The sequence below is a fragment of the Battus philenor genome, unplaced genomic scaffold, assembly GCF_028537555.1.
Source record: "Battus philenor isolate CCGP_79_NKW_IND1 unplaced genomic scaffold, ilBatPhil1.0.hap1 SCAF_16, whole genome shotgun sequence".
NCBI classification, from domain to species: domain Eukaryota; kingdom Metazoa; phylum Arthropoda; class Insecta; order Lepidoptera; family Papilionidae; genus Battus; species Battus philenor.
The window spans coordinates 6,173,849-6,188,752 of NW_027181678.1; the positions used below are offsets into that span (position 1 = coordinate 6,173,849).

Below are 14,904 nucleotides of genomic sequence, written 5' to 3' on the forward strand. Positions count from 1 at the left end.
AAAATTTGCACAGTAATCTTAATTATGAGGAATACCAGTTAAGGTGTTCTCCATCTTATTCAACCAAGTAATTTGTAAGTATTCTTTGAAGTCAAGTATATTCCTTGTTCTCCAAATTTGCCAAAAGCGTGTTTTTATGGTGTTAGACTTGCGGATTTGATGGTAGTAATTGAAATCTTCAAACAAATAAGGGGCAACATTGTTTGACAGTGTCAAAGTAAAAAGAAGCTTCCGTAACTATTTTATATTTTTCTTGAATAACGCTAATGAATATTTTGTAACATTGATATAATTCTTTGTTTGAAAATTGTTAGCACTAAGATATTATCATTCTGGTACGAATTGTGTTATTATCGAAATAGTGACAAATAGTCTACTCATAAACCGTATGTGAATATTGATTATAGTTGTTTCTTTTTTATCAATAATAAATATTTTCTTACAGGATTCCCAAAAGAGGACTTATTTAGACATCTACAAGATGGATTTGGCGGAGACAATGAAGAGTGTTTTAGCAAAGAGCACCGGCAGTGTCAACAGTGCGGCAAGTTCGTCAGGAGCGGCGACGCCGCACGGTGCTGAGGGATATGTCACCGAAAAACTTTATATGCTCTTACAGTTGTACTTGCAAAACAAAGGCTGGAGTCCGAGCATAGAACTATTACAATGTTTCAGTGATCTTAAGGAATCCTCCATGTTACCTAGTGCAGCCTATTTACAGTAATTTGCAACTTTTTTATACCTTTCTTACAAAAATAATTCAATCGCTGTTAGGATGTGGTTAAAGTGTATATACATATATATATTAATCTAATTAAACAAAGATATCTAACATTGAAAATGATTTTGTAGAATGATGGCATCCAGAGTTGGTTTAGATACACAAGGAAGACTGATATTGCGTGAAAATGGGAAGATTATTTTGCCATATGAACATTTTGCCAATGCAGTAATGCTGAAACATATGAATGGTCCACATGGGTTACATCTTGGTCTAGAAGCTACAGTTCGTGCGGTAACCACCTTTATGTTCTCATATGTTTTGAAATTGCATACTGCAGATATTAATTCAGATTTAAATTGTTGAAGGTGGTTGAATCATATACAATAGGTAGGGAACAATTTGGTATGGAAAAGGAGTTTATAATTGAGGTAGTACAAAACTGCCCAAATCCAGCATGTCGCTACTACAAGAACCAACTGGAGATGACACAAAAATCAATACAACAACATTTATCGCAACAGCCTACTTATATTCCGGGTATGACATCAGTCTGTTTTTAATTTTTTTGTAGCTTTACTAAATACTCATCGGTAAAAATGTTATAATTTTTTTTGTGAGATACATATACATATATGTATGGTTATTCTTTAAAAATGCATGCATGTATTCATGTTACTAACTCAATATGTGGTGCTAGTATTAATAAAGACTACACATGCATTTGATGCCTGTTATGTTATCATTAATAATTTTTAACCGTTAAATTATAAATTAAATGTCATATGGTATTTGGTATATTCATATGTTCAGAAAAAGCTATACCAAAATAATATCAACATCTAATTGAATATTGTCTTGAATTCTGTTAATACATTCACTAACTAATGTTATTTACTGTATGTTGTTGGTAATGGGCTCGGTGGGCCTCCTTAACGTGTCTAGATGCGGGCAGTTCGAACCTGTCCGACAGTCAGGCAGTGGAGCGATTGCTGAGGGGCTCAGCTCTGGCACAGGACTACCAGCTGCCGATTGCACCGCACATTGCTGCTCTCAGTGAGTTGTTGCCTGAACATCTCAATATTAATGGGAATTATTGTTAATGCATTATTTTATAATTATTATTTGAATTATAATTTCTGTTTGTTAAACAAGGTTTTGTGAGTATTGATTTAATAATATAATCAGAACCATTATAACACTTTTTTTGGTTGCTTTAAGTCATTAGTTTTTTTTTTGTAAAATCTAGAGCTTAAATAGCAATGCAATATAACTTAGGCTGTAACTTTTGTTTGAAATATTTTATGTTAATACTACCATTAATTATGTAAAATCCCTAAAGAAAATTATCTTAGTACAGTTTTAGATATTCACACAGCTAGATGCTGGGAGTATGGAAAGGGATCAGGGGAGTCCACCTTTAAAGCTAACAAGTGTTTGGGCCTTCAAGTCTTTTTTTTCTTCCCTCTTGCTGCTTTTGGTAGCACTATAATTAAAATGTTTAAGAAGATTAGAAGCTTGAATTAGAATAGTATAGTTGAATACATTATTAGTTAAATTGCAATATGTTAGTTTATATTGCAATTTAACTATATACTGTATACTTTCTTTTTAAATACTATGCTTTTTATTTTGGAACATTGTACACAGATTTTAAATTATTACTAATGAGCATTTTTTTTCATTCCAGCTGGTATGACAGGGGAGAAATCAGATCGTCGTTCACAAGATAAACTGTCACAGCATCAACAAATGCTTCTGCAGCATCAGAACAGATCTCTGGCTCATCAGACTAACATGGATAAGTACAGCCATTCACAGCAGCGCTCCTCAGCTTCTTCACAGTCCAGTTTGGAGACTAAGTCTAAGCATCATTATTCGGATGAGCATAAACTAACAGACTTTTTGAGGTAAATGATATAACTCTTTTGCTATTAGTGCAACAGTTTATTCTTACAAATATCAAATAATCTCCTCTCAGATGCAATTTCAGTAGTTAAATTTTTGTATTTTCATTATAATAATAAGAATATAGCTTCTTTATTTTATACCAAACAAATTTGTCAGTTTTATATATATTAATTTAGAACACATCTAGTGTCTGCTTTGTCAAACAAAAAGAAGACTTTATGCAAACATTGATCATTTTTAAAAGATTTAAATATTTTAAATTTTTATGAAAAATATTTATTTTTTTGCCATAGTCATTTAGAGTTACAGCATTTCATTTTTACACAGGCCTGTGAAAAAAAAACATCATTGGTTGGATTTAATTGGTGTAACATTGGATTTAAGGAAATATCTTTATATATTTTATTTAAAAGTTTGAACAACTAAATTGTCTTTCCCAATCATGTAGTTTCTAAACATATTTCAGAATACAACATTTTCCAATAATGTATTTGCTTCCTTATATCTATTTTTTTACAACCATAGAGCGAATTTGGAAAGTTTGGAGGGACTGTCGGGCGGGGGGAGCAGTGGCAGTGCTGTCAGCGGCGCGACTGGCGGCGGCCAGGAGCGAGTAGTACGTGCATTTGCCGAGCTAGCGCGTAACCTGCAGCGTATGCGACCTTGTGTTCGTCCCGCTATGTGCAAACCCTATGGAAAGCAGAGTGAACAGCTCCAAAAAAGTAAATATTGCATTTTGCTATCTTCGCTGTAAATGTTATGTTAAATACTCCTCAATTCATTGTATTTAATGTGTTTGAAGTTGTGCTGCTAACCGATTTAAGTTTTGTGCGATTTAAGTTTTTAAGTTAAGTTTTGTTTCATGTTAATTTTTGGTCTGTAAAACTCTGATTTCGCGGACTATAAATTTACACTGGGCGATCGTATCGCATTACTTCGAAGACGTACGCACGAAGAGAACTGTATACCTGTGTAGGTGTATAAGTTAGTGTTTAAAGTTTATTGTAAATTAAGCGAAGCGAGGACTACTCGGCGGTCAGGAGCGACATGGGTCTCTCCTGACTATTCTCGCTTGAACGTAGCCGCCGCACTATGTGCCAGAACTGCCCGAATCGTCTCAAAAATCTATAACTTTTTAGTTAACAAATAAAGAAATTAAATTTGGCTTCTAGTAAATTGGAATATAGGCTATTAAACAAAATCGCCATAATTATTTATTTATTTATTTAATCAACACTTGTACCTAGCGAGCTTTACGAACAACATCAACATTTATCTAATTAGCGCGCTTTACATCTATCGGGCACACTTCAATTGCAGGAAGATTATAGGATGTCTGAAAGAAAGAGTGAAACTGTAGGAATACATATAATAATAGCAAAATACATTAATGTACACCGAAAAATTGAGGTCTAATAAATGAAAATACATGTAAACCCCTATTGACACGCGGTCGGAATACGTAACAGGCAGGTTTGTCGTCTTAGGTTACTAGTACGATTAATCTGGACGGTGGGTCGGGAAGGGTTGCCTACCTAGATCCACCACGTGCATCATCTCATAATATGTCAATATCACCATAATATGGTCTTATACTATCTCTTGATATATATCATCATACACAGAAAATTCCTGAAACTATCTTTATAAACTATAAGAATATGTTAACCAAATTATGACATCCAATCATTATTAAAAAATGATATGTGGAAATTAGTTGCCTTACCAGTGAACAAAAAGGCAATTCTTTGCAAATGAGTGTTTAAAACCAAAACATGAGTGTGGGAATAAATTATGCAATAAAGCAAGACTTGTAATAAAATGTTATTATCATGAAATATATGCTTCAGTAATTCGTTACAATTCTTTGAGATATGTTATTGGTTTGGTTGTCAAGTGCAATCTTAAAGTTTACCAACTACATGCGATTACAGCCTTTTTACAAGGTGACATTGAAGAGGAAAGATGTATGTCACTACTGTTACATTTTCAACAGAAAAATGAGGTCTTAACTAAAATCAATCAGGGGTTAAAACAAACAAGTAGGAGGTGAAACAGAAAATTAACTTTAACTCTACCTGATATTGGAATGTCAAGGCCAAAGGTCGATCCTTGCATTTACTATTGAATAATAAGTAATGAAGATGTATTATTTATAACTGTATATGTGAATGATCTATTATTTTTCTTTAACAATTAATTATCTCCTTTAATGATGAAAAATAAATTAATGGAAAAATTTCACATGAAAAACTTAGGTGTTGCAAAACAATGCATTGCGTTTAAAATATTCATAGAAAGAAATGAAATTACTCTCGACTAGTCTTTTTATATAAATAAAAAATACTCGATATATTCGGCACGAGTGACTGTAAGCCTGTCCATACACCGTGCGAAACTGGCTTACAATTAAAGAAGGCTGGAAATAACAGTGAAGTGATACACAACATACCATATCAGGAATTAATAGAAAGCTCATTGTACATTTCACAAGGAACAAGGCCAGATATTGTTGTTATTGTAAATACACTTAGTAAATTTAATAAGAAGCCAACTCCACAACACTGTACTGCTGGTAAACAAGTGTGCGATATTTGAAAGGAACAATCAATTTCGGACTTACATTTGGAAGAAACGATAATAATATCGTTGCTTATTTTGATGCAGACTGGGCAAGCAATGCCGAAGACAGACGATCCTGCTCTGGCCATGTCTTTAAATTCAGAGTTTTGCCATAAGTGGAGGGGAGTTCTAAAAGACAACACACTGTGGTTCTGTCTAGCACAGAAGCAGAATACATGGCTTTGGCTACAACCATTCAAGAGGCTATTTGGCTAAAGCAGTCTTTTTCAGGTACTTCCTTACAAATGTACTGTGATTATCAAAGTGCTATCAGTATATCAGGCAATGATGTCTACTGCACAAGAAGCAAATACATAGATCTCAATACCATTTTGTGAGCGAAAGGATCTTAGCTAATCAGATTGCAGTTCAGTATATAAGCACTCAAAGATGGTTGCTGAGGCTCTGTCGAATGGACTGCAGCAGCCGAAACATGAAGATCTTACCAAGGCCTAACCTGAACTGATGAGGCCTTTGGAATAATAAGGCGCGTAGTGCAGGAGCGGCAGTTATCAAACGCGAACGCCCTACGGGCGCGATTTTTCAACATTTTGTCCAAAGTCTGAATAAACGCTATATCACTATTTGAACGTTTAGAAGCGGTCAGCTAGTGCAGGAGCGGCAGGTATCAAACGCAAACGCCCTATGGGTGCGTTTTTTTAAAACATTTTGTTTTATGTCGGAATAAACGTTATTTCACTATTTGAACGTTTAGAAGCGGCCAGCCAGTGTAGGAGCGGCAGGTATCAAACGCGGACGCCCTATGGGCGCGTTTTTTTAACATTTTGTTTTATATCGTATAAAAGTAAATGTATTTACAGTTATTGAAGATAAGTATTAGACATGAAGAAAAGAGCTCTTAACGACTTTTGTAGATTAGTCATTTAGGGAAAATTCACTAAAGCACAACCTTGGAAGAGTAGTACCTAGACGCACTTACTTACTAGATTTATATTTTAAAGATAAGGCAAAGTGTTGAAGTTGGGGTTTTTAAAATGTCCATATAATACATACGAGTATAACACTACATCGTACGGCTATTGATATGAGTGATGTAGTATACACAGTTAACATTGATCAGGATGGTACATTGCATAGGACTGGTGATATTGCTACAAGAGTGTAAAAGTGTACATTTTATGGCGATAGTTACAATAGTTTTTGAATTTGCTGCAGTTGTGCTTTTATAAAATAACTAAACTAGTAAATTTTGAAGTGGCAGCATTTTTGTATCATTAACTGTCCTTTCATTAAGTTTCAGCTTGACTTTAATTTAAACTGAAACTTTAAAATAATTTGAAACTGAAAACACTTAACCCTCTTGGTCTATACGATCTTTGTCAGTTTCGAAAGCCATAGTTGAAAAGAAAATCGACTGCGCCGTCCCATTGAACTGTTCAACCGTGGACGTGAACTGGCGCAAAATGCGTATTTTGCATGACATATATTCCAGTGCAACGAAAGGAAATGTTATATAATAGTGTTTAGGTACAAACAGTAACTTAGGCGTTTAGGGTGCAATTTAATTCAATTGATCAGTAAATAAAAACTAGGTAATTAATCCATAGCATTTTACAAACTAATACTTAGGTAATTAAACCTTGGCCCTTTCAACACAAGTCAGACTCGTGGGTTTTGGTCATGGCACAAAATTTTCACCATCAGTCTTATTTGTGGATTTCGTTTATGGCACAATTTTTTTTACCACAAGTCAGACATGTGGTTATAGGCCAAAGGGTTAAATTTTTTGGCTTAAGCTGGTGATAAAGTCTTGTCAATTTAACAGTTATATATACAACTTCTTACATGTTAAAATGAACAAAGATAGTTTTATTTTCATTATAATAATAAACATGTTTTTGTGGATTTTCAATATAAATTTTTTGTGGTACATGTATATCTGCAAATAAAATGTTTACTTAATATTAAGTAGTAATATTTATCTAAACATATATAGCTGAAAAAGTACAGGTACAATAAATGGTTATTATATTTTTCAGTACTTTTGGACACAATCCAGCTAGTGCAGTCTCTGAGGAGCTACTTGCCGCCCCCACACATCCAGGTTACTTCGTGGAAAAATGACGACAAACTGCGGTAATATTTTATGTGTGTTCATACAGAATTTATTCACATTAATTGGTAATTATAAAAAATATTTCTAATAATCTACGAGAGAGTCTCGGTGGCTTTTACAGCTTCATTGGAAACTTGAAAACTTATTGTAATCGGAGATCAGGTATTTTGCTGCATATTTATCTAGTTATTTTTGTGTTAGGATTTTATGGAGCTGGTTTCAATGACCTACAAATAGATAAATTCACAAATAAAACTTTTTTTGTAGTCTAGTTGCAGACAAGTGGGTGTAGTTTATCTCACTTGTACAATCGGACATATTTATGTATGTCCTTCAAATCAGGTGATTTTTTTCAATACAAAAGTGGTTTCTCTAATCAGCTAACATTTTAACTTTAAATAAATATGTATCTGAAATCTCATATTGCATATTATGTGTGTAAAACTTTAGCACCATTAGGTAGGTAGTTGCAACATTTAAAATAATTTGCTGTAATTTATGAAAAAAAAAAGACAAAGTAAGTAGTTGTTAAGTGTAAACAGGAGAGATATTAGAAAATTAGAGTTTTAACAAAAAATTGTAAAAAGTTGGATGTATATATAAACTACATGTTTCTTTAAGAGTCTAATTTTAATATCAATTTGTGTTGTAATTACAAATTAATATTGAATTTAAATTTTATATTATACATTGTATTTAATTTTATATTATATATTGAATTTAATTTTTAATTTACAAAAATTAAAATAAATTTTAATTATTAAATATTAATTAACTTGAATCTAAAAAATATCATGTTCCTACTTTATTCTAGTTCAAATAGTATGGAGGAGCTGGAGAGTCGAAAGATCGTGAGCGGCAACTAGCTGCTGGACACGCCTTTGAGTGACTTCTAATGCGTCAGTGCGATGTTCGTCGCATTCCTCAAGTAATTTATTTCAAAGTGATTTATTTCTATAACGTTGATTGATATTTCTAACCTTTGATAGACGACTGTTTTAAAATCATATGTAGAAAGTAGTAAAACGACTGTAAGCTTTGTTTTTGCAATTTTTCTTGTAATGTTTTAACTGTTTGGGAACGATTAAGTAGATTTTTGCTCCTGTTTAACTTGTTCTAGCACAAATTTACATTTAGAATTGTTTTTTTATGTAACTTGTACTTTGGTTGTACAGAGTGATTTTATAAGCTAACTTGTAGACTTTGCTTAAGACAAATGCAGGCAGTTATTCAATCTGATTTCCATACTTATTATTTAACATTACTCTGAATTTACAATGTGACAATATTTCTTATAATTTTACAGTCAAGTACTTAGATTCTAATGACTGTTCTTCGATTCGCCTATTTTTTAAAATTAATTTGAATTATTCTGTCATTGTTTTCTGTACAGTACTTTTCACTGTGATAGAAGTGTAATGCGTGTAGTGTGAGCAAAGTCTTGACATGAATTTAAATTTTTATTCCGCCATTTAATTGATCTGCAATTGTTTAAAATTAATTATTTAAAATGTTTTTTATAGAATTATTGTATTTGAAATGAATAATTTTTTGTCAAGATAATAACTTATCAGTTCTAAGATGATTTCTTTGTTACGTTTTAAAGATCAGGTCGTCGATGTTTATTATGACAAATGATTGTAAATGTGAACACAATCTTGTGATTGGTCATAGTCTTGTTAAGCAAGTGTTTGGGGAGGTAGTTATCTTAAAGAAGACTGCAAGTTTTTCACTTTGACGTAGCTAGTGTTGCCTATGAATGTATAGATAGGTCTGTCTGGATAATGAAAAACAGTGACAAGACTGGCATCGAGGTCTATTATGCTGTTAAGTTTATTTGCGAATGATGGCCGTCGCCAAGTATATTATATAACTAAATAATATTCACTATGGTGTTGTTTAAAACTTCTCAGTGACTTATATTTTACGAACTGTTCACAAATTTTATGTTCGTTTTTCGCCAAAATATGTTACTTTATATATGTTTTTTTTAAATATTTTTTTTTACCTCTATATATGTTCGGATGTGACAATCGATACTGATATTTTATAAGTTAAATATTTGCATTTTATAACGTACACATTGTAATTAATGTTTGTCTTCAAAACTATGCTAGTGCAATAATTGTTAGGCAAAGCCTATTTATGTTTAAATTTTGTAAATTAGTACAGTAATTCTAATAAATAAAAATTTAAGGTGAGTAGCGACTGCCTTCGCGGGCCGCAGGGCTGTACTTGTAAGTGTAAACATCTTTTGTTATTGCCTGATCACAACACACATCACATAGTTTAATCTACGATTCCAGTTATTACTTATACCTTACACGGCATTTGTTACTCTAATTCAATAAAGCACACTGTGGCAGTTAAGGTACCCGATATTTTGTTCGGTATTACAAGTGATGAGGCTACCTTTTTCAAAAAAACTAACATAGACTTAAGTTGATAGCCTTCATTAACCTTTGAGAAAGTATTATAAATTTCCAAAAGAATCTCTCTGTATTAGAATTAAGATTTCTAGTCAAAAAAGGATTTCATATTTTGTATTGTGGTTTTCGAAATTATACGCAAACAAATCTTGGAAACGCTCTTCAATTATTGGAACTGATAAAACTAGATAGAAAGCTTAATATATCACCGATTCTGGCCATTTTAGTTCAGTTGCCTGGTAAAAATTACTTAAATATATGTTTGCATCCAATATGATCCACTGCACTTTTACCTACGGCCAAGGTCTTCTTATTAATTATTATATAAGGCATCGATAATTTTTGTTTCAATTTCTTTTTTTATCAACTTTTGTAAGACTCATAGTTTTCAAGTCTTCTTTTGCAATACATAATCGTTTTTGCTTTATTTTGGTTTAATTATTTATTTACAATCTTTTGATTGACAAAAAATTTAATAATTTAATGAATTTCATATGTGAAATTATTAAAAACTATTATTAAGAATGATCTGGAACGTTTGTTTGGCCTTGCCATGAAATTTATTTTTGCCGAAAATATATTTAACTTTAAAAAAGTGTTATTATATACAGTAACTTAAAACAGTGCTTAGATTAAATAAATATATGAATAATTGAACATTTTGTTTTATTTCAACGCGTTGTATTGTTTTGAATTAATATTTATTGTTTTCATTCGTGAGTTGAAAACTTTTTTGCTATTATAAAGATTTACTTTTCAAACTTAATTTTCCGACTAAACCATAACGTTTCCTATAAATTTCACAATTAAATCTTAAGTAGGTTTAAATTAGACAATGCAATTTTGTAAGTTTGTCAATCACCCTTTGAAAATCAAAATTACTCAAAAACAATTAATGCAGTTGTAGCAGCTCTAGCGACGTGGGTGTTTGTAAAGAATGAATGGATTACGGACATTTAATTTACTATAAGCTTTGAGTTCTAAAAAATTCAACATTAAGTTTTCGTCAGTGATTTTAATTAAATTCAATGATTGATTTTTAAACATTTTATTCATTGTGCGAGTGAAAACGTTGGTATGAGAAACGTGGGTTATTTATTATCGATTGAATGATTTGCTCGCCTCGTTGCCTCATGACGTAAAAGAAATAAAGAGGTGACGATATGATATGATCTTGTTAAATTTGCATTGGAATTTTATACTTTAGTTGTAGTAGACATCTATTCTTTTGTAGTAGCCTGTCCTAATATGCGAATCAAAAAAGAATTATCCAATTGCTTTTTTATTTGTAAAGTGACTCGGGAGTGCCTTCAAGAGAGGATGGAATCAATACCAGAAAATTCTCAACCTTGCTTATCGATTAGTGCCAATGAGCTTAGGATGTGTTTTCATGGGGAAAAAGTCAGTTTTCGTCTGACATTTTTACAGCGCGGAGATGTTCTCCTGCTCTTACATAGATTGTTCTGTGTCGTGTTCCTTTGTAGATTTTAAACTGGGGCAGCATAATTAAAGAAACATGATTTTTTTGACAATGTAATATAAATTTATTAAACACAAATAGTACAAATATGAAAATCTATTTATAAATAAATATGTATGGGCTGTAAAAAATTTGAAGTAATGTTACAGAATACTTAATATAAAATTTGGAAATATCTTACATTTGTTTACTACGATCATATCTTTTACGTTATAAAGGATTACATTACTTTGAACTTTCAAACTTAGAAAGTTCTTTATTAAATGAAAATGCGTTGTTTTTAGCTAATCTTAAAAGTAAAAAATGTTCATTTAAGGAGACTAAATTGGCTAGTTACACATGTAAGGAATGTATTTATAATTTCAGAAATTAGAAATAATAGTGAATATGCCTAACAAAGTTATTAAAAATAAACGAGGAATGACAGTATATTTCTCTTAAAAAAATTTGATTATAACATTCTTTATTGGCGCAAAAAAAGGTTATTTTGTTTCTAAAAATACTAAGCACAGACGACTCAATTTTACTGTAATCATAGATGTACAAAAAACTTTAATATTATTACAAAAGTGATCAAAAGTTATTTGTTAAAACAAGTGTAATGAAATTTTGACTTTCACAACACATTTAACACGCATATTTGATTCGTATTTTATCGACTTCATCGATATAATAAATTTATAGCAAATTTTTAATATATTTAAGGAACGATACGATTTGTATTATATTAGACAGATACAATAGCTGTAAGAGAAAAACCGACAGTCTTCAAATGGCGATTCGATGCACCGCATGCGATGTTTCATTAATAATTTTTTGCAGATTGTAAAATATTGCGCACGTTTAAACATATTTCATTTAATGATAGAATTAATGTGCGTTAATTAAGCAGATTATATAATTATACAAATTGAAATAACTTATTTTAATAGACTACTAAATGGAACGTTACAATTTGAAGAACACGTGCACTTACATTATAAAATTATTGGCTATGCTAACAATGATTTTATAAACTTTGTTTAAATAAATGTTTTTGGAATTTATATTTTAAAATAAAAAGAAAAATATACTTTAATAATAAAAATAAATAAAAATTGACCTATTTTGTTATCAGCGTGTACAGAAAATAATAACTTTTTAACTAATTAGTGGGATGTTGGAATAACTAAATTCGATGTGATTTATCTTTATACCTTATATTAACATGTTCTCACGTAGCAGCTTCAATAGGTTTGAATACATAAACTGAGTCGTCCAGCCAATAATAGGCCTGCGCAAAATCACCTTCGCACAAATATGGCGCTCGAGACCACGCTGCCAGCTCGAATCCAATATCGCGCATGAAAGTAACGAAAGAAGAGAGTTGTTCTTCGAAGGTCGTGCCTGTGATGGGCAGTCGCTCAGTCGGCTTGTGGTCCGCCGTCGCTAGAATATCAAACAAATCATTTACATTTTACCAACTTATGACACTAGAACACTGATGCAACTGTGTTGTAGTTCATAAATATATGCAGATCCGTCATTTGATCGAGTCCAAAATAAAATTTCATAAACACGTCAGAGAAATAGCCTCAGAAGGCGTTGTAAAAAATGTGATGTTGGCAACATCTCTGTCATCACTACCATTATTTCTGACATTACAACGAAGTTTCAGAGAATTTTTTTTAATTCTAGTAAGAGCGTAACAATGTCTTCAGAGATCAGTGAGACAAATCGCTCTTATGGTATTGTTGCGTCGGTATTCATAACCACTAACAAACAACTTGTATTAGTCCATTTTCAAAAATTACTTTCGACAATGGGTATTAATAAAATATGTATCTACTACTGTGACATTACGGAAGATGTCCCAATTAAAAAGTAGAATAGCATGAAACATTTTTGTGATCCACTGTATTCTTCTCTTATTTGCACCTAAATGATGTCTATACCATTAAATTGTTATAAGTACTCAATTGTTATCCAAGTTAAAAAGTAATACATTGGATATGATTGTTTGCCGGAACAAAGGCCAATGGGTTGTTTACGCTAACAGTATTTAGATCCAAAGATGTTATCCAATAATTTAAACAATTATAAATAGGTCATAGTTTGCCAGATAAGAGTCCAAAGGGTTATTTAATTCAAGCGACTATAAATAGCCCTCCGCCATTTTTTTTTAGTAAAGGCGATCCGTTCGTAACAGCATTACAGCTATATCATAGTTCAGTCGAGTAGTCTAATCAGTCTTAGTTAAGGTTTTACGTCTGAGTGTTATTATATCCTTATTATAAACATTTTATTTATTGTGACGCTCTGCGGTTTTCATTCATTCAAGACCCCTTTCTGACGATCGTCGGAGCCGAAAGGATCGTGAGTTTGACCACGAGCCGGTAGAGGCTGCGCGAGTATACCCCCCTCCCCCCCAAGGTGGATGGATGACATACTCAAGGTCGCGGGAAGTCGCTGGATGTGTGTTCTTTTATTGGCAAATGTGTACGATAGCACATTACACTTCCATTTAATGTCTCTATGTTATGTTGTAATAAATTTAAAAAGTTCATAAAATAGAGCCTTGTAAAAAATTCTATTACAGTGTGAAAGATTTTTAAGTGAATATAAAGGTTGGCAATGAATTGCTCTGACTACGTAAGTAGTAAGTACCGTAATGTTTTAAGAATATTGTGCAAGGGAACACAAAAAACTAGCCTGAGTTTAATATGGGATGCACTATAAGGGATTTTAATTTGATCCGAATTTTTAATTTGGGTTCTTCCAGAATGCTTCTCGTGATGTACGTGTGGTCACTTTGATCCTGTGTGGATAATAATGAGAATAAATGAGTAGATTTGGCGGGGAAACTGGCCATCATCGCGATGTTTTGGAGAGATGCAGTGAAGATGAGTGGAGGTAAGGGTTCACCTTCGACGTAGGGCTTGTAGGGCAGCACGAGCGCCAGCAAGAGTACGCCTTGCGGGGACAGCGCGGAGCGCGCGCGTCGCAGCATGCCGCGCGGCTCGGAGCAGCGGTCCAGCAGGTTGAGCATGCACACGCACTCGAACTGCCCGCGCCACCACTCCTCCGCGTCCAGCACGCTGCCGGTGAACAATAGTCAAACGTGTTTATTGTTTACACGATGATTAAATGACAAGTAATGTAGCATTCATTTATTCTAACAATGGTATTATGTTACAAGTACTACATGTACTTTTTTCAAAGGCGTATACAACAACTCAAAAATGTAATGTTGATAATTTTTGGGTTTAAAATATAAATTTACAAAAAAATCTCCCCCGGTACTTTCAAACACCGCGCCGTCCTAGGATCAAAACACGTACTAAGTCTTCAATCACGCTATAATATTAAGATAAGCCACGGGAAAAATTTAAAATGGACTTTGAAAATAGAAAAACAGGAATGTTTATTAACATACACATCTATCTCTTGCTGTCATAAATTAGGCTTACTTTATATTTACATTGAAAAACATTACAAATAAAATATAAAATCTTGCAGTGTATCAAATAGACAACTTAATTTTGTAAATAATCTTTTGAAATTTATTTATTAAGCCATTAAACGAAGACAAAGTGATTGTTTTAAAACATTTATTTAATTTTTCCACTGAACTGCCTTTCTAGCCAATAACTTTTTTCAGAATAGTCCATCGAGACTTTTCAAG

The 14,904-nt window shown here is 32.4% G+C and overlaps 2 protein-coding genes across 7 annotated transcripts in view; one reads left to right on the forward strand and one right to left on the reverse strand.

The window, feature by feature from the left end:
* Positions 1 to 216: 216 nt before the first annotated feature.
* On the forward strand, positions 217 to 10,366 carry LOC137919235 (uncharacterized). Of its 3 annotated transcripts, none has more exons than XM_068762249.1 (9): positions 217 to 335; positions 446 to 720; positions 853 to 1,015; positions 1,090 to 1,261; positions 1,667 to 1,777; positions 2,412 to 2,631; positions 3,158 to 3,354; positions 7,255 to 7,351; positions 8,146 to 10,366. In XM_068762249.1, exons 2-9 carry the CDS (start codon positions 482 to 484, stop codon positions 8,195 to 8,197), a joined length of 1,251 nt encoding a protein of 416 aa, XP_068618350.1. In that variant the 5' UTR covers positions 217 to 335; positions 446 to 481; the 3' UTR covers positions 8,198 to 10,366. The 3 variants fall into 3 exon arrangements, with proteins under 3 accessions (XP_068618350.1, XP_068618351.1, XP_068618352.1); XM_068762250.1 differs by having other exon boundaries at positions 7,255 to 7,363; positions 8,146 to 8,180; XM_068762251.1 differs by lacking the exon at positions 1,667 to 1,777 and having other exon boundaries at positions 8,146 to 10,365.
* A 1,025-nt stretch (positions 10,367 to 11,391) lies between these two features.
* LOC137919312 (protein-L-histidine N-pros-methyltransferase) overlaps positions 11,392 to 14,904 on the reverse strand; it is a 73,904-nt gene continuing 70,391 nt past the window's right edge. For all 4 annotated transcript variants that reach the window (XM_068762356.1, XM_068762354.1, XM_068762355.1 and 1 more), the window contains 2 exons: positions 14,145 to 14,317; positions 11,392 to 12,668 (listed from right to left, as the gene is read on the reverse strand). In XM_068762356.1, coding sequence (XP_068618457.1) covers positions 12,454 to 12,668; positions 14,145 to 14,317 — 388 coding nt within the window. In that variant the 3' untranslated portion in view covers positions 11,392 to 12,453. The remainder of the gene's footprint in view (positions 12,669 to 14,144; positions 14,318 to 14,904) is intronic.